Here is a 20010-nt window from a genome sequence, read left to right on the forward strand (position 1 = left end):
TAAAAGGCTCATGCATAAATCCTTCAAATAAGTGTAACATACAAATCACTGTATGATTTTCCTTAGAATAATAATATTTTTTTTTTGGGGGGGGGGGGGGGGATTTGAATTGGAGCAAATAGTGAAAAGAAGCCAATAAGGACTTAACACTTCAACACAACACTTCTATCTGTGTTGTTTAATACCTTTTAATTTTACTATTTTTCGAAAATGTGTAAAAAAAAAAACACATTAAGAAAAAAAGTGTATATATATATATATATATATATATATATATATATATATATATATATATATATATATATATATACACACACACAACAATTTGGTGTGTCCACACTGTTGTTAGATGTGGAACATATATTTATTTTCAGTCACTTTGCAGTACAGACTGTAATCCAGCCCTGCTTCCTGCTTTAGACACATTACAGTTTTATATCACAACAACACATACAGCTTGGTTTGCTTTCTCTGCTTTGTTTTGGGCTTGATTCGGGGTGATTCATGCCCCAGTGTGGACGTGTGAGGTTGGAAAAAAGCCGTGTGCGCAAGCGTCCTCATTCTGTATTTTCTGATGGAGGCTTGTGTTGTGACAGATGTGTTGATATACAGTAGCGATACGGCGTGAAACGAGAGAGACGGAGAGTCACTGCAGGACTCGTGAGCTACTCTTTCCAGCAACCCCAGCACTTTCCAGCGGCACAACTCTCCCCCTCTTTTTACCTCTATCACACCATCTGTTTATTCTTTCATCTATCTCTCCTCTCTGCTGCCTTCCCACTCTCAACCTCTTTCCTCCTCTCTCTCTTCACATGACCCCGCTCTTCAGCCCACCGATCAACAGCGCTTAACTTCCTTCTTCGTACGCTCACCATCCTGCTTGTCTTCCTCAGCATTTCCTCCTCCATATGTGACCGACGCATGAATTCGCTCAATGAAATGACCTGTAACAGACTTACAAGTGTAAAATGCAGTCAGAGTTGCATTCTTGTAAATGTGGCATGTCTGTCCTGACCCGCTGCTTTCTTGCTCTCTCGGGGTCAGGAAGTGGGCAAGAGGGGGCAGAGGTGTGGGTGAGTATAGCGTAGAGAGGAGGTGACGGAGGGAGGAGAGAAGGAGGAGTGGAGAGTTCACCCCTCCACTTGTTATCAGTTTGTTCCTCCTTCTTGGCCACACACTGACAGAGTCAGAGACGCGGAGAGAGTGAGACAGAGGAAGAGTGTATTCATGTGTGTGAGAGGAAGAGGACCTCACTGAACGACTGCACATATATTCATCAACATGACAAAGAACGGTCCTGTTGCATCCATGGATTACTCGCATATGTGGTTGCCAGGTATGTGTCTGGAGTACCAGGGAGGTTGCCAGGTTGGTCTCTTCCGAGGTTTATTGATGGATTCATTAGAAATGCAGGGACGTCTGAGGTCATCAGGCCAAGAAGGTTAGTGTGGAGAAACTGAAAGAAAGAGCTATTCAAAGTTACACAAAGGCAGAAATTCCAAAATATGCTTTGTGAATTTCAAAGTGTCTATTTTCTCTAGAGATTTATAGGATTTATGTTATGGCGCTTTGCAAAAGGTTTTTTTTCCCCCCTCAGAACACTATTTAAATTATTTTGTTTAAATTATTTGAATGTTTTTGTTTTTGTTTAATGAGATTTTTTTTTAACTATTACATATTCTAATTTTATTATTTGATTTACTATATTTTGGAGCCGTTGTTTTAGCAGATGCTTTTATCCAAATTGAGGAATATGACAAGCGATTCATCTTATGATTCCACCAAATGTTTGGGGTAAAATCTGGGCCAGTGTAGGACTTTCACATTCATGTACTCATAGTTTAAGATCACTGTCCTGCTGAAGTTCAGCAGACTGAAAAAAATGTTCTTGTAGTATTTCCTTGCGTTTTGCAGCATCTATATTTACCTTAACTTTAATAAGATGCCCAGACTCTGCTGATGAAATGCAAATCCCCAACATGACGCTTCCAACACTTTCTTCACTGAGGCTGTTGGTTATTGAAGTGTGGCCAGTATTAAATTACATTTTCACTAAATATAGACAGTTTTGGCCTATAAATGGTCACACTTTTTACTCATATTATTATAATGATGCTTTTTGGCAGCCCAAGTTTTTGTTGTTGTTGTTGTTTGGAGAAATGGTTTAAATCTTGAATTCTCACCTACTGACCTCTGTGGCTTTTCTCACAAGACTCTTCTGCCACAGTGAAGATGTGAGGTTTAGGGGGATTTTTTTTCTAGGCAATCTTGTGTTTATGTAATTGTAGGATTTGTAATTTAGGAACATGTGAGAACTCATCAATGATCTGTTTTTTTTTTTTTTTTTTTACTAAGCTCTGTATATGAACTGGTGGTCTTGTGATTTCTGATTAATGACAGTATTTTAAAACTAAAAACCTAAAAGCTGTGTTTTTCTCTTCCTAAATTCAGAGAGCTCAGCTTATCTGACTTTTAAGTGGTTCAAAACTACGTCGATTTGTGGTATTATGTGCATAAAGTCTTCTGGTTATTACACTACCGTTGTGTATGTCTAAATTTTTTTGCTGGTTCATCAGCCAAATAAGCACTTTTTAGTATTGAGGAGGTGATCAAATTATATGAAGTGACTGGAAGTGTATAAGGGAGCCTCTGGGAAACCCAGTGTGAAGTTCTTCATGGGGTTTCCCCTGCCCCAGCTCCAAACTGCAACGCTGACCTACAGTGCATCTGTCAGAAAGATCACATGACGGGAACTCTTGCCTTTAATAATGAACATTATTATGTGTATAGTGCACTGTTAATATAGTGTGTGTGTTTGCTATGAGAAGGAGTAAAAATGCTACCTTGAGGAGTGTTGCCTTCACTTGCTGTGTAGATTATAGCTGGTAGAAACCAGCTACAATATTCATAAACACAACTTGCATTATCATGACTGACATTAACTGACCTTTCAAACATTGTAAAATTGCAGTTAAATACAAACTAAAGGAGCTGAGCAAACTGAGAGGTTAATTCATGCTGTGATGTAGACTGAGATCTGAAATTGCCCTGATTTTTGTTTAAAAGAAAGCTCTTCATCTTTACATGTGGCTTCAAAAAGTCAAAATATGTGACTGGTGAGTTAAAATGAGCCTCTGCTAGATTCAGGGAGCCTGTAGCTCATTAAAGACGCAACAGTATAACTTGATGGTAGAAGGACAGAAATCATGGGTCCAGCTCGGAGGAAAAATGTATTTGCTAAATGTAAACTCTTATAAAAGAGGCTGCATGGAACTGCCAAATGGAAAATAAGACAAAATGAGTGGATCTGAGGTTAACATAGAAATAAGAGCCGAAACATGTCCTGCCGAAGGTGTGCAGAAAGTCTCTTTCTCCCTCGGAAATGTGGAGTATTATTATTGTCAGTTAATATTGCAATGCAATAATTTAGCTCGGAAATCATTTCCATGATGTGCAGGCGGTGTAAAGCATATCTATTTCAGATTTTAAAAAAGAAAAGAGATCTTTGTAATACAGAAGTTATGAAATAGAGAAGTTCAAAATAAATAAGAAAGAGAACTGTGTGCGTCAGCTACTGTATAAGGACTTTACATTATATAGCAGCACTTACATTTAAGCATGCCCGCATGTGTGTGTGCGTGCATGTGAATGTGTGTATTAATAGCTGGCCCGAAGGGTTTGGTTTAACACATTGTGTATGCCCCAGCCTGAGGGGAAACAAAGAGGGAAGTGAGACATTAACACCAAAACCATCAGGCACTCTTTCATATTAACTTCATATGAATGATGAACTGCACATTAACTTCATATAAAACAAACCTTATATTCTAGATTTGATAGCGCAAAACTGTGGTGGATTTATATAGACTTAAGAGTTATCATAGACTGCAAGGTGTCAGATATATTAATGTGATGATCTGCATAAAATCAACCATGATTAAAAACGCTGCTTTGACATTTTTGCTCCAAATCAACGATGGTTCTCCGAAGACCTCTAGTCAGCTTGTTTTTCATTCAGATGAATTATGACTCCATACTCAAAACAGTCACGACTTGTGTGTGACACATTATGAAAATATTCTCAAACTTTCAGCCTGAGCTATCAGAGGGCCATTTTACCAGCAGGTCATTCTGTGGAAACCCTATAGATACGGCCTGTTTGCTGACGGGCCTCGAGAGGGGCTTTCCTCCCGCGTTACTTCCTTTCAGCAATCACTGTCAGTGGACCCTGGATCTGATTGTCTGAGGAAGTCGGCAATTCTTCAGCTTTTTTTGGTGGCTTTTACAAGGGTGACTCAACTGATACTAGTGAAATTGGCTTCCTGAGTAACTTTCTCTGGGATTATTAGTCACGTTTTTTTTTTTTTTTTTTTTTTGTAAGTTGTTCTGCCCCCTGGAGGAGTCAGATATTAATTATCAGTCTCTGGTAAGACCTCATTGTTTCATGTAGTTTGCAAGATTGAAGTTTTGATGGTGGGAATGGTGAATAAGTGAGAAATGAAGGATGAAGTGTGACTGTTGAGGGGGAGATAGATAAAGAGGATCGGACGAGATAGTGGTATATGCAGGTGGGTGATATTATTAGTCAGTCGTTGACTTTATTTGCATTTTTCACAAAAGGGAAGTAAGTGTGTTACTATCTTTCTCTCTCTCTGTGTGTGTGTGTGTGTGTGTGTGTTTATGCATGTCTGTTTGAGAGCTTTTTTGGCTACAGAAATTATAAAGCTTAACCTGCTTGAAGCTCCTTTGTATTGTAAAGAGTGTCATACAAATAAACTAAACTAGTTTGAATTTGTCAGTTTTAAAGTTGTTTTATGTCGAATATATTTATGTGTATTAACATACCGAGTGTATACCAGAACATAATAAATCTCTTTTGTAAAAAAATGTTTTTAGGATTCTTAAAAGATACAACATATTTTGCCCACATTTATTTTGCACGCTCTGTTTCTCTCCGCTGAGGGACTGGGACAGTCCCATGGGCCCGGTTACAGTTAAATTTGAAGTGACACGTCTGTGGTGACGAAATCATTAAGTTGTTTGTTGGATTAAGCACGTCTCCACTTGTGTGAGAAGAACGGAGCAATCTAGACCGCTGTATTTTTTTTAAGCATCAAAACATGTGCATTTGTGTGTTCATTCAAAATATAAGATATTTGTGTTTGTTACACTTCCATTCATCATCATGAAGTATTCGAAATGCATCAGCATGAAGCAAAAGCTGATGACTGACCTCATGTCCTTCTCTCTTTTTCACAGATATCAGAATGTTAAAGCCAGTAGAGGTTGAGAATCCGGCGGCAGACTCTCCGATGGAGAGCACAGGTATAAAGATACAGTATGTTTTTGTATGTTTGCAACACCGCTTCATAAAAGGAATTTCCAGCTCTGATATTTACTTGACAAAATAACATTTGCACTAGCCCTATAAAAGTATTTTTTGCAGCATATATATATATATATATATATATATATATATATATATATATATATATATATATATATTTATATATATATATTCATCAATTATGAAAACAATATATCAATAATGAAGCAATAATAAAGAGTAAACAAAAGTTAATTTAACAATAAAAATTTATATCAATAAATAACGTGTATTTTGCTATAATAAAGCTAAAAAATAACTATATTATATTTAAAACTTTTTATGTAAAATAATTTTCTAACTGTTTTAAATTAATTTTAAATAAGTAAATATTTTAATAATTTAAAAAATTTAAAAATTGCTTGTTTTATTCTTGTTTTTATTTTCTTCATGATTATTTTACTTTATTTTATGTAAAGCACTTTGAATTACCATTGTGTATGAAATGTGCTGTATAAATAAACTTTCCGTGCCTTGCCTTGTCTTGCCTAAAAACTTAAATTGACTAAATGATCAGAAATGTTGTTTTCTCTTATCATGTTTCTCAGACTCCGAAAGAAACGGCTCAGATTCAAATAATCAGGTAAGTGACAGCCAGGTACCAGTATATTTTCATCGGAACACAGCATGATTTAAAAATAAGTCATATTTTCAATGTGTTTCCCTCCAACAGGTTCAGCCGATGAAAATCAACCCTTTCTCACTTTCTCCCACACTGAGCAGCAGCCCCAAGGTGAGGGGATGTGTTTAAATGCATGTGAAAGTTTGTGTTCTGTGTTCCTGAGTGATTTACGTACAGATCTGCACATTTTCTTGTTTGTGGCCAATCAGAAATTAGTTTGGAAGACAATTTGAATACAAATGAGTCTTTTACAGTTTTTTCCATCTCATGAGCTGCTATTTTTTTTATGAACCTCACTTTATCACCCTCCTTTCAATACCCCCACACACTGTGTCTCTTTTAGTAACACATGAATTCATCATCAACATTTCCCTGTCACTATGTGTCAGACTAAGGTGGAGGATTGTGGTGAGATGTCTCCCGCTGCTATACAAACTACACATGCTCAGACGGCCCTTCCCCACACACAGCTGATGCTAACGGGTGGTCAGCTCGCAGGGGTAAGATGAAGAACCAGTACATGCACACGCACTTACTCTTTATATATATATATATATATATATATATATATATATATATATGTGTGTGTGTGTGTGTGTGTGTGTGTGTGGGTTTCTATGTGCGCTTGCTTGCTTTAGATGTGCTGTCTTTCATCTATTTTTTTTAACTCTTATTTTCACCACACTTTCATTCTCTGCCGCTCTTTCTCTCTCTAGTTGACTGCACTTTTGCCAGCACAGCAACAGCTGCTTTTACAGCAGGCGCAGCTCCTCGCTGCAGCTGTGCAGCAGTCGCATGCGGCCCACGCGGCCAATCGACAGCAAGCCCAGCAGCAGGCCAGTCAGCACGCAGCTCAGCCGCAGTCGCAGGGCCAATCGCAGGGCACACAGGAACAAACCGCCGCCCCTGTCCCGCCTCCTCCTCACCAGCTTTCCCTTTCTCAGCCAATCCAGCTCACTGCGCAGGTACAGCCAATCAGCTTTGAGCAGCACACCTTAAATGAGGTGATACACTCTTAAAAATAAAGGTGCTTCCACAGGACCATTTTTGGTTCCACAAAGAACCATTCAGTTAAAGGTTCATTAAAGAACCATCTCTTTCTTACCTTTTTCTAATCTAAAGAACATTCTTTCTCCACAAAGAACCTTTTGTGAAACAGAAAGGTTCTTCAGATGTTAAAGGTTCTTTATGAAACCATTTAGACAAAAAAGGTTCTTCTATGGCATCGTGAAGTACCTTTATTTTTAAGAGTTACAATTTTAGGACTCAAAGGTCTGTACATTGCTTGTTTATTCTTGGTGAATTCCCTCCGCAGGACTTTAATGTCACAGTTAATAATTTTCCAGAATCAGTCATTCATCAGTGTGAAACCATCACATCCTTTCAGCATCTGTTTCTTTTCTCTCTTTCAGGACATTCAGCAGTTTCTGCAGCTGCAGCAGTTAGTCCTCGTTCCAGGACACACTCTGCCTTCACCCGCACAGTTTCTTTTACCACAAACACAGCAAGGGCAGCAAGGTAGCTTATTTACTATAAGTTTTAGTCATGGGAATATCAGATCATTCTTCTCTCTCATTCGATCTTCTTCATCAATCTTTTTGATCTAATCTTTATTCAAGACATTTTGTTCATTTTAGTTGTGTTAAAAATTATACTTTTTACAATATTGATGTTTTTAAAGGGGTCATATGATGCTATTTTAAATATCATTATTTTGTTTATTTGGAGTAACAGAATATGTTGGCATGCTTTAATATCCAAAGAACACATTCTTTTTCAAATACTGTACATTATTTTAGGTCCTCTTTGCCCCGCCGCTCTCAAATCTGTCTTTTTCTACAAAGTCCCTCCTTCTGACATGCACAGTCTGCTCTGATTGGCCAACTGAACCAGTGCATTGTGATTGGCTGAACACCACACGCACATGTCAGAAATGTAACGTCCCTTTCCATAATCGCGAGCTTCATCTTTCAAAATAAATGTAAAGACAGTTAATATTGTCCTTAGTTTTACCATCAGTTCAAGCCCAAAAGATGAACAGAGTGGCATTGTGAAACACACTGATGAAGCTTGTATGTGTTTGCAGTTCACGAGTCATGGACGATTAAGACAGCTGACTCCACTGTGTGACCCTGTCTCTCTCTCTCTCTCTCCCTCTCACACTCTCTCTCTCTCTCTCTCTCTCTCTCACACACACACACACACACACACACACACATATATGCGCAATGTGCAAAACTCTGCATTTGAACATTCAATAGCAAATACTTTAACCTTTTAATAAAACATACTTACAGTAGTTGATTCAGAAGCGCCAGATTGTCGACGCAAAGTCAGAATTACCTCCTCTCCTAGGTTCACGAAACGGGTGTTCATAAAATGCGTTGATGTTCTGTTGTAGGTAATCTTAAAGATTCCTAAATGCATCTACTTTCAGAAGGCCAAATAAAGTGCTTTTTCTTTCACCTCGATAAACACAGGATCTCTCTGACATGGCTGCTCCAACACTAACTGTGTTACTGAAACCACACTTTCTTTGCGTGAACATTTGGGCGGCATTACCAAATATTTCCACATAGTGATAGTGGTAGAGATGTGGGGGTGTTATAACAAGCTGATGTAGTGGGGAGTCCTAACTTTAATAAAGATTGTCTCTTTGGATTCGAGACTTTAGTCTTTGCAACTTTACAGATCTTCTTTATGCGCCAAGAGATTGTAACACTCTGAAGAGGAAGGAAAAACTGAAATCGCATCATATGACCCCTTTAAACGTTAAGCCTTGTTGCATGTCAGTTGTCATGATCCTATAAATCTGATTTGATTTAATTGTAATAGATCAAATCGTATTGGTTGTGTATGTTTCAGGGCTGCTATCAACGCCAAATCTAATTCCACTACCTCAGCAAAACCAAGGAAGCCTGCTGGCCGCTCCACACAGACTTAGTCTTCAAGCACAGGTACAAACATCTGATGAAAGATCACTTATTTGTGAGATTTCTGTTCCCCAACAGGGGTTAACATATGCCAGAGGTTACTTAAACAGATTCCAAAGGGTACTTGAAAAGATATGAATTTTTTAAATGTAGAAAACGGTGATGACTATCATTTTTTTCTGTTCCCTATTTAAAAAAGGAAACACAATAATAATTGTAATTTTGTGTGCATGACAATTGTAGTAAAATAAACAGTACCATTCAAAAGATAAAGTTTTTTTTTACTCTGCAAAAACAAAATCTAATCCTGAAAAAAGTATCACGATTTCAACAAAAAATCCTCCCATCACATTTCCATCTGACACTCATGTTGGAGTCTTGTATGTGTGTGTGGTTTGTTGCAGAGAGAGAAGGTTGCAGACAGCATCGTGAACACAGTGACCTCTCATCCTGAGGAGCCCAGTGATCTGGAGGAACTGGAGCAATTTGCCCGCACATTCAAACAGAGAAGGATCAAACTGGGCTTCACACAGGTACACACACATAAACACACACACACACACGCGCGCGCTCACTCAGAAGATTTGTATGTCCCTGTATAGTAATGTTTGGTCTCTGTTTCCCTCTACAGGGTGATGTGGGATTGGCCATGGGGAAGCTCTATGGGAATGATTTCAGTCAGACCACGATCTCTCGCTTTGAGGCGCTTAATCTCAGCTTCAAGAACATGTGCAAACTCAAACCTCTGTTGGAGAAGTGGCTGACTGACGCAGGTAACCATCAGAAACAGCTGCAGTAGATTACTGCTGTCAATCAAACTTAGTACTTAAAGGAATAGTCCACCCAATTTCGTTAATCTTCATTTTGTTCCAAAGCTGCATGACATTCTTTCTTCACAACATATTTAGAAGAATGTTGGCAAACAAACAGTTTCAGTTCCTGTTGACTTCAATTGTATTTTTGTTTTTGTTTTTCATACAGTGGAAGTCAACATTCTTCAAAATATCTTCTGTTATATTCCACAGAAGAAAGAAAGTCATACAGGTTTGGAACGACATGAGAGTGAATAAATGATGACAGAAATTAAATTTTTGGGTGCACTATCCCTTTAAGTTCCTTTGAATCTCTGTCTTAAACTAAAGTTTAAGTGGCGTTTAAGCCACATCATAAAAAAATTGGTTATGCCATGTATAGAACATTTTGTGATTGAAATAACATTCAAAATAAAAGTTTTTTATGGTTTACTTAGAAACAATGTCGATGGACAGCACCTTGCCAAGTCCCAGTGCTCTTTCCTCTCCTTCCCTGGGGTTTGACGGCCTGCCGGGCCGCCGTAGAAAGAAACGCACCAGCATTGAGACCAACATCCGTGTCGCTCTGGAACACAGCTTCATCACGGTCTGAACACATGATTTCAAATCTCTTCCATAATATACACTACCAGTTTTAAAATTTGTGGTTGGTGGTTGTTGTTTTTTTTTTCACTTTATTTATTCATTTTTCAAACATGTGCAAACAAAATAAAAGTTCGAACAATTAAATGTATTTTCTTTCCCAACCTGGTTCCACAACCAGGAAAAATTGTAAAATTAATTACCAAATGACCAAATATTAATTATATGAATAAATATTAACAGAGTGCTTACTATACAAAATATCAGGATACATTTCAATATTTTGTTATCAAGCAGATATATCAAAGTCAATTTTTGTTGAACAAGTAAATAAGTGTTCACAATAAAGAAAAAAAAAAACTTTCTGTGTAGATATACTGTATATAAGCAAGCATGACATAACCAGCTATATTAAGGTCTGATGGCCTTTCTAAAACTTTAGTCCTATTGATTAGTTAGAAGGTAGGGTCTTCATCTTTTCAAAAAATGTAATCTTAGGTCTCCAAATTTTATAAGATTTTGAATGGATCCTTTTCTTAACATATTTTATTCTTTCTAGTTTTAAGTATAATATCAAAAACAATTTTTTGGTGGATTTTTTAATTTCCAGTCCAACAATATTCTCCTTCTTGCTGATAGTGAAGCAAAAAATAAAATAAAAATTCATTCAGGGTGTTATATTCAAGTTAAAGTATCAAGTAGTTTTTCAGCTTCTGGCAGGAACAGAAGATATGAATAAGTGGGTTGGTAGCTTCATTGCACACCAACTGAAATATTTCAGGTCTTTTATTGTTTTAATACTGATGAATTTGGCATACAGCTCATGAAAACCCCAAATTCCTATCTCAAAAAATTAGCACTTAGCACTAGCAATTATGCACTCAATACTTGGTCGGGAATCATTTTGCAGAAATGACTGCTTCAATGTGGCGTGGCATGGAGGCAATCAGCCTGTAGCACTGCTGAGGTGTTATGGTACAACACCAGCAGCTGACATGGCACCCCAGACCAGCACTGACTGTGGGTACTTGACACTGGACTTCAGGCATTTTGGCATTTCCTTCTCCCCAGTCTTCCTCCAGACTCTGGCACCTTGATTTCCGAATGACATGCAAAATTTGCTTTCATCCAAAAAAAAGTACTTTGGACCACTGAGCAACAGTCCAGTGCTGCTTCTCTGTAGCCCATTTCCTGCACACGCCTGTGCACGGTGGCTCTAGATGTTTCTACTCCAGAATCAGTCCACAATCTTCCTGAGGGTCCGGTCACCTCTTCTCATTGTGCAGCGTTTTTTGCCACAATTTTTCCTTCCCACAGACTTCCCACTGAGGTGCCTTGATACAGCACTCTGGGAACAGCCTATTCGTTCAGAAATTTCTTTCTGTGTCTTACCCTCTCACTTGAGGGTGTCAATGATGGCCTTCTGGACAGCAGTCAGGTCTGCAGTCTTACCCATGATTGCGGTTTTGAGTAATGAACCAGGCTGGGAGTTTTTAAAAGCCTCAGGAAATTTTTGCAGGTGTTTAGAGTTAATTAGTTGATTCAGATGATTAGGTTAATAGCTCGTTTAGAGAACCTTTTCATGATATGCTAATTTTTTAGATAGGAATTTGGGGTTTTCATGAGCTGTATGCCAAATTCATAAAAAAATAAAAGAACTGAAATATTTCAGTTGGTGTGCAATGAATCTAAAATATATGAAAGTTTAATTTTTATCATTACATTATGGAAAATAATGAACTTTTATCACAATATGCTAATTTTTTGAGAAGGGCCTGTATTATTAAATCTTAATACAATATAAGATAATTATATTTTTATATAAATATATTAATGTGATAGTAAAAAGAAAGAAAGTAAAAAGTTTTGATTGACAGGAAGTTAAAAAGAACTGCATTCATTTTGAAAAGAAATCTTTTGTAATATATCAAATGTCTCTTTACTGCCACTTTTTTGACTTTCAGTTTAATGCATCCTTGCTGAATAAAAGTGCTGTTCTGTTCTGTTAAGTTGTGACCCTAAACTTTTGAGTGATAGTAACTAAATGCTTCCAAATGAATGTCCTGTAATAATCCCATCCTAAACCGGTTGTGTTTTCTGCATTCAGAACCAGAAGCCTACCTCAGAGGAGATTCTACTGATCGCCGAGAAGCTCAATATGGAGAAGGAGGTGATCCGTGTCTGGTTCTGCAACCGCCGACAGAAAGAGAAACGTATTAACCCCTCCAGTGCCACCCCTCCCTTGCCCAGCCAACCCCAGCCCACCTCGCACAAACCCCCCTGCTACAGCCCGCACATGGTATGACCCGGCTTGCTCCCTTGGCCCATACCCCCATCTCCAACCCCCCCATGCCACAACACTACTAGTTTCTCCTGCATGAGCAGATAATAATAATCATTCCCATAATGGTGCATATATTTCACCCACCCTGCATTGCTTTGCATTTTAATGTGTAAGAATTCATACCTTCATAGCCAGTTTACATAACTAATTGTCATTGTCATAATACTTCAGGAGGATTCAGCCTCTGTTACTAATTCTTTCAGAAGAATTTAGCAAGTTTCCACTTTGAAACTCAGTATTTTGCTATATAATTGAGGTTCTGTAGTTGAGTGACTTAAATTTACAAACAGAGTACAAACCTTCCTGTATTTGACCTCAGCCTCTTTCCTTTTTCACCCTCCGTTACTCTCTGTCCATCATGTTTCCCTTTAGACCTGTTACATTGTATCTGCGTCTTCCTTACAGATGCCCAGTCAGGGACCATCACAGACAGTGAGCAGTCTCAGTACAGCAGGTAGGGTGCACAAGTGGACGTCTGCTGGTCAGAGACATATAATTAAATGATATATATATATATATATATATGATGGATGCTCTAACTCTTTCCCACCTTCAGTGACCACTATGTCATCGGTTTGCCCTTTGACCCCAAGTGGCCCCTCCCTAAGCTCTGCACCATCTCCTGTAACCCCGCCTCCTCGCAGTGATGCCAGCCCCGCCCCTCCAACTCACAGTACACTAAGTCTGAACACAGGGTGAGTTTATTTATCTCTCCCGCACACACACACACACACACACACACACATCCACTCACCACATTCATCACCTTTTACTCCATGTGGCACAGCAAATGTAAGTAAATGCAGTGTTTGTGTGTGTGTGTAAATGTATTTTTGTGTGTGTGGTTTTGTCATCTGCAGTTTATGGCATAAAAAGAATGGTGACGTTTCTAACTACATCAATGACTTTGCTGCAAGTTTGAGGTGAATACAACCAGCAGAGACTCTCTCACACACACAAATATGAAAATACACACACACACACAAATATAAAAATACACACACATGCATGTGCAGTCACTCACTTAAACTTATTTGTCATTGTCAAGTATAGGAAAATGTGAAAATTATAAAAAAAAAAAAAAATGTGGATAAGGGCATTATGTGAATTCTGGTAAATTGACCGTTTTAGATGATGAGACAATTGTAAATTACAATGAATATATATATATATATATATATATATATATATATATATATATATATATATATATATATATATATATATATATATATATATATATAAGAAATCTTTTTTTGTCATTTTTAAATTTACTTAAATTTCTTATTTTTTAAGTGCTGTCATTTTTGTATATTTGTTCAGGGATATTGCATATTTGTTTAAAAGATTTGGTCGAAAACATCTTGGTGTAAGGATGGCCACTGAGGTCTGCTGGTGTGTGGCCTGCATTGCATTACAAGAAAAAGCTCTGCAAATACCTGTCTTCTTGAACTATTTTTCTAGCTCTTAACTATGCTTCTAAATGTTCTTCATACTCCCTTCCTCTTCCCTGTATTCCTTTCTGTTTTCTGTTTTTTCTGTGGGTTGGTTCGTGTGACTCAGGAATACGGTGAGGGGAGTTAAAACAGGAATCAACCAAGCTCTTCTTGGCAGCAACCCACTTGCTACTATACAAGGTTTGTGTGAAAGTGAGGGTGGGAGAGACACTAATGACTCCTCGTATCAGTCATGTGTTACTGTGTCCTCTCTGTTTGAGTTTTTATTTACGTCCTTCCACTCTTATTATCCTTTTCTCACATCTGTTCATCAGTTCACACGGTACGAGCGCATCCTGTTTATTGCGTAACGTCAGTTTTGTTGATACTTGTGAGTAATACTGTGTCTCTTCCACAGCCCTAGCAGCCAGTGGTGGCCAGCTGCCCATTTCCAGTCTTGAGGGCAGCAGCAAGGTGTTAATTTGTGGTTCTGGAGGCCAAGGAGCAGGTCTTCCCTCTTCCCTCTTTCTCAACCACTCCTCTTTGTTGCCAAGGGCAACAGGCACCAGCATGGGATTGGGCGGTTCAGCTCTTGCCAAAACCTCATTTCCTGTCACAGGCGGCATGAGTCCCTCCCCTTGCTCGAGCCCAATCTCTTCCTGCTCTTCAGGCGAATTGCTACACAGCCCACACTCGATAGGAGGGGCTAAAATCGAGTGACGTTGCCCAAGACCAATCACAAGAGGAGGAGAAGGAGGAGATGAAACCTTACCTGTCAACCAAAGCATCTCTTGATCCCCTCGCTCCCTTTCGGTTCCTCTCATTCTCACTCTCTCTCTTCCACTCTCCCACTCTACTGATGCCAAAAATATATAAAGAGTGGAAGAGGGGAGAGATGGAGAGACGGAGTGGAAGGAGGAAGGAAGAGGAGAGGAGAGAAAATGAAACCAAAAAAACACCACGCGGCTTAGCGGGACAGTTAAATAAATAAAAGGAGAAAAAATTAAAAACTGTAGTGCAGTTTCAAGATAATGAAGACATCCTTGAGCAACAAAAACATAGAAAAAAAAGAATGAACTTCACTGTGTGTTATAGAAAAACTGCAACTCTTTGAAGCAAACATGTGAAGTACTGAATACCAAATAGTATGATGGAACTCTGAGAGACTCGCTATGACAAACAAATACAAGCATACCAAATACCAAAAACAAACACCAAAAATACGGATGGAAAAGCTTTATCCAAAGGACCTGTAAATAGCCAACCGTCCAGGACCAGACCCAGTGACAACAATCCAGCCATCTCTGAGCTCATCATCATCTTTCATGTTTTTTTTTATTATGTAATGTTAAATGTGATCGAGCCGGACCCAAACGCTGTTGTGATTCTCTGGATCGTCCACATTCTAGTCGATTTTTATTCTCAGAAGTAGCAGATATTTACATCAGTCTTTTTTGCATCTATGATCATCATCATCATTCCATGTCTTATTCCACATATCAAGAGGATTGTGTGTTTGGTCTTTGATGTTTATCATATAAGCACTGCATAGCTTAATGCACTTGTTTGTCCGATGACATGAATGTCATATAGTATAATAAAAGTGAGAACAAGCTCCTCTCTAGCTTTCACGCCTCAAGTTGAGTGTAAATAGTTTAATTTCTCTCTTAATAATTGTGCTTGTATACTTCCTCATTCCATTTCATGCCTCCCTCAGTCACTTTCTCCCTTTTGAATACCAAAGCGATTCATTCATTCATGATCAGTTCATCATTCTCATGATGCAGAATGAGAAGGGGGTGGGCTTACCTTGATGAGGCTACTCTGGTAAGACAGCATGGCAACATGGGAAACGTGTGGGATCTGTCACGACGAAGGGGCTCCCGTCCTCTCTGCTGCTTCTACAAGCCAACTTCACAGCCAGCCAAACTCCCCGTAAAGGAAAACCAAAAACAAACCAAGCCAAAAATAAAAAATGGATGGAGGAGAAAAGTGCGTCGCTGTACAGAAAAAAAGAGCATCCGCTCATGCACCTCTGGACTAAGGTCACCCAGAACCATGTAGCAAGGGATGCGCCTCTGCCTCCTGTCATTCAGACTCTTCCTGGTCCTGGGTGGTGGGATCTTTGATGACCTCACTGGACTCATCTGAAGAAGATGTTTCGGGTTCATTTGGGGGTTGGGAGGGTTGTTACTTTTGGTCTTTCGTTCCCGTCTGTCTGCTTTGTGGGATTTTTCTTGGCTATGTGTGTAGATTTGTGTGCATTCATTTGGGGAAAAGGTATTCACGTTTTTGCAGGAATCTCATTTTTTTATGTTTCTTACTTGTTCCTATCTAGTTGTGTTAGAGACTCTAATCAGGTGGTTGAAACAATACTGTGAAAAATTCAGTTCAACAGATAAGAAACCAGGATAAACACGCTCAAGTACATCCAAAGAATCAACGTCGAGTATAAACAAGCTTTAAAGAGAACCAAATATTACATACACAACAACTTACATGGTCTCATCCACCTTACCGTTGTATTTATATTGTGCTGAAATCTGTAGTCAGTGAGCGCTGCAGGTTCAACGAGGGATACATGACCTCAGTTCTCTGCGTTACTGTATAGTCTGATTGGGTCAGTTAGTGCTTCTATAGATTTTGTAGTAAATGATCTATGATATAATGCTTACTAATTGCTAATGTATGAAAAAAAAAAACATTGTGAAAAGATAAAAAATGTTGATATTTACTTAGACCAAAAATTCACACTATCTCTCTTTTGGGTTTTCTTCCTCCCCCATTTTAAGACATTGATTTCTTTATTTATTCTCCTCTTGCTTGTTTGTGAATTTTCTTAAAAAAACTTTTTTATTATTATATTTATTTAATATATTCCAGACACCAATTTTGTAGTGGGTGTGTTTGAGGCACCAGATTGTATTCAAATGTAAACTTCCTTTGCCAAGGCGACCTTTCAAACCAAATCCATTGACAAATGCAACCGTCGGTCCAAATTGACCGGCCGCTAATCGACATCCGTATGGGCGAAGACTCGTCTTTGTGACCTCTTAGCTGTTCCTTACTGAACAGAGCCTGTGGGGGGAAACATATCAGGGGAAAATGCAGCACTGTGTTACTTCTGCTCAAATGTTTCTGCAGCATTCTTTCAATGCTGAAGTAACCATACAGAGTAAAAGCATGCACTGCCATGGCTTAGAAGGGATAAGGTTGTATAGGAACGTGTATTGTATCTGTACATACCTGTCTCACAACTGCTGATGTTACGGATGTTGTTGCTATGGTTACTGTGGTGATGGCTACTGCATGCATGTGACAGCGTGGAGCACAGTGCTGCCGCGAGCCTTGACCTGAAAGCTTTAAACAGCTACAAAACCAAAAACTTTAGGAGAGGAAAGATGGAGGGATTTGGGGTTCCTGGATAGAAAATACATCAAAATGCATGTATTGTATGACAGCTGAAAAGTATCAGTGCTCCATCTTTCTCTCTTTTTGCTCTCTCCCTCGCTCCTTCTCCTCTTTGTCCTATTTATATTCCTGCTTAGTTTTTTTTTTTGTATTTATTTCGTAGCATGTCTGTTGTTCTGTCTCCTGGTTATGGGGTGTAGAAGAGAGATAGTTACTCATATAGCCCTACCTCAATCTCTTAATGAAAAACCAAATAGATAAATGCTTTAAACAGAGAAGCGGGCTGCATCCATCAGCAGGGGCCGAGGAGAAGTGTTCTGATCGGTCCAGGGAACATTTAGACAAAAAAATGAGGATGAAACATTTAAAGAACTTTACTGATGCTCTGGCATGTTCACTCCCTCGGCCCCTGGGACCATTTTTCCAGTCACCAAACACAGGGCAGGACACATACAAACACCTTTTCATGTATGCACACTTATTGTGCACGTGCATGTATGTATAAGTCGGACATGTGACTGAAGAGCAGGCGGTGACTGTTGTTGCTAGGTGACAAATTGTATATCTTAAAACGCAGGAGTGGAATAAAAGGGGAAGCCTTATCTCTAGTTATCTTTTCTCTAGCTTTCCTTCTCACGGTTACAGTCAGCCGCAGTTCCGGATGTCTTAAAAACTTAACGAGGACGATATGCAAGTAGTAGCAGCAGCGTAAGGGAGCGTGTTTAAAGTGTGAGTCTCTCAGTGGCGCGAATCTCCAGAGAATGATACCAAAGCAGCACGCTTCTCTGAGACCGAGCACAACACACACGCTCCCTAAAATCATGTAAACAATCCTTGAGTTTGATTCGCAGCGGTTTCTCAATTTATTCATTAGTTCCAATCGGAAATGGGTAAAAATTAACCGGAAAATAAAAATCATAACATTTCAAAAGGCCTGACCAAGAGAACTGCAAATATTAGTCTTTTCGTTTTCATTCTACGCTCTAATTGTTGTTTTACATGCTCTCTCTCATTACATATTATACATTAAATATTAATCATAATAATAATACATAACAGCTTCAGTCCAAAGGTGTTTAAAAACACGTCTAGTTAAACCAAAGAGCTCCACTAACACATCCTCAGCTGTTTTCTTTTGTCTCTTTTCCTGGTCACCTAGCAACCCAGTTTCTGAAGGTATAACCTCAACTATCCAAAGTAAATAGATCATTATGAAATGTATATTTTTTAATTTATTATTCGGGGGGAAATCTTCATGGTGGTGATGATGATCTTAAAGAAAATACTTGGTATGTCTGTAATGAATTTCTGTTTCCGTTTTCGGGTGTTAGTGGTGTTAATCTGTCCTCTGAATCTTCTCCCTGATTTCATGTTCTGTGCGTAAATGAGAGCGCGTGCGTGCGTCATCTGTGTGTACATATGATCGTGTGCGCGTGAACGTATTTTACACTCTAAAATTGGACAGATATACAGTTATCTTGACAGAGTGGATATGTGCGTGAATGTGTGCGTCATTTTTGCTTGTTTATGTACGTTGTCATGTTTTCCCCCCCTTTTTCATCCTTTTTTTTCTCACTCGAGTTGAGCAGTTCCTTTTTCTTCTCTTCTGTCCCTTCTCTCTTTTTCTCCCTATGGTGACAGGTTAGCCTTTTGGTGTAATTATCTCTGAAACCAAAAAATAGTTGACAAATAACTCACTTGTTCATTGTACAGTGCTGTTCATTTGAAGTCATTTTTGTAACTGAAAGTGTTTCACTCATCTGAATAAAATCGGTAGAGAAAAAGAACAGTGAGTGGAAATGTTGTCTTTTACCTGTGAGTTTGTGTAATCGATGTGAGATGTATGATGCTGTCGGTCCTCGCTCGGCCGCTGGGTGGCAGCAGCAGCCACGTGCTGTTCTCCTTCATCTATGAATCATCCGTAAGAGCTTCTGCCTCCACATGGTGCCACAACTAGTCACCTATAGATCTGTCTGTTTCTCTCTTTTCTCCCTCTTTTTCCACTTTTCACAGCTCTCATTTGCTCGTCTGACTCATAGGACATCTGGTCTTTGCCAGACAGCCCGTCTTTTAATCATGATCTATTCCTCTCCAATTTAGCCGATTAAAAATCTCACCTTTGCAAGATTTTGATGTCTTTACATCTGCTATTAAAAAAACACATCAACCGAAGCTTAACTTTAGTTATGGAAATGAAAGTTTATCTAAATGATCAACTGTGCCTCCCACATTAAAATGTATATTAAATAAAAAGTTTATGACTTATCAAGTCAATTTAGACTTAACGCACAAATGGTCAGTGATCAGCTCAATTAATCACACCTGTGACCTTTGTGAGGAATGTGTGCTTGTGATTTTTTTAATGACTTCATAATGTCATAGAATATTTAATCAAACGCATGTGTGTTTTGATGGCCCTCTACAGTGATTCGAATTTACTATGGTAAATACATTGCAGTGGTGATAACAGTGGTAGCTGCTGCC

The 20010-nt window shown here is 38.7% G+C and overlaps 1 protein-coding gene across 3 annotated transcripts; it reads left to right on the forward strand.

Moving 5' to 3' along the window:
- The first annotated feature begins 521 nt into the window (after nt 1-521).
- Nucleotides 522-19733, forward strand: LOC113060211 (POU domain, class 2, transcription factor 2-like). 3 transcript variants are annotated; one of them, XM_026229110.1, is made up of 16 exons: nt 522-1441; nt 5260-5325; nt 5935-5969; nt 6060-6119; nt 6398-6508; nt 6725-6973; nt 7421-7526; nt 8874-8965; nt 9346-9474; nt 9573-9714; nt 10191-10339; nt 12443-12634; nt 13085-13133; nt 13236-13374; nt 13540-13602; nt 14534-14709. In XM_026229110.1, the coding sequence occupies exons 1-16, from the start codon at nt 1282-1284 to the stop codon at nt 14574-14576; spliced, it is 1785 nt and encodes a 594-aa protein (XP_026084895.1). In that variant the 5' UTR covers nt 522-1281; the 3' UTR covers nt 14577-14709. The 3 variants fall into 3 exon arrangements, with proteins under 3 accessions (XP_026084895.1, XP_026084896.1, XP_026084894.1); XM_026229109.1 differs by lacking the exon at nt 6725-6973 and adding an exon at nt 14243-14316 and having other exon boundaries at nt 525-1441; nt 14534-19733; XM_026229111.1 differs by lacking the exon at nt 13540-13602 and having other exon boundaries at nt 523-1441.
- Nucleotides 19734-20010: the final 277 nt, after the last annotated feature.

Source organism: Carassius auratus, chromosome 41, assembly GCF_003368295.1.
Source record: "Carassius auratus strain Wakin chromosome 41, ASM336829v1, whole genome shotgun sequence".
Lineage (NCBI taxonomy): Eukaryota > Metazoa > Chordata > Actinopteri > Cypriniformes > Cyprinidae > Carassius > Carassius auratus.

What these genes read in the sequence shown, in the direction of transcription:
- LOC113060211 (XM_026229109.1), top strand. Translation starts at nt 1,282, where the DNA reads ATGACAAAGAACGGTCCTGTTGCATCCATGGATTACTCGCATATGTGG. An exon ending in CTCTCCGATGGAGAGCACAG is followed by an intron (nt 5,326 to 5,934) that starts GTATAAAGATAC and finishes CATGTTTCTCAG; the next exon opens with ACTCCGAAAGAAACGGCTCA. An exon ending in AACACAGCAAGGGCAGCAAG is followed by an intron (nt 7,527 to 8,873) that starts GTAGCTTATTTA and finishes TGTATGTTTCAG; the next exon opens with GGCTGCTATCAACGCCAAAT.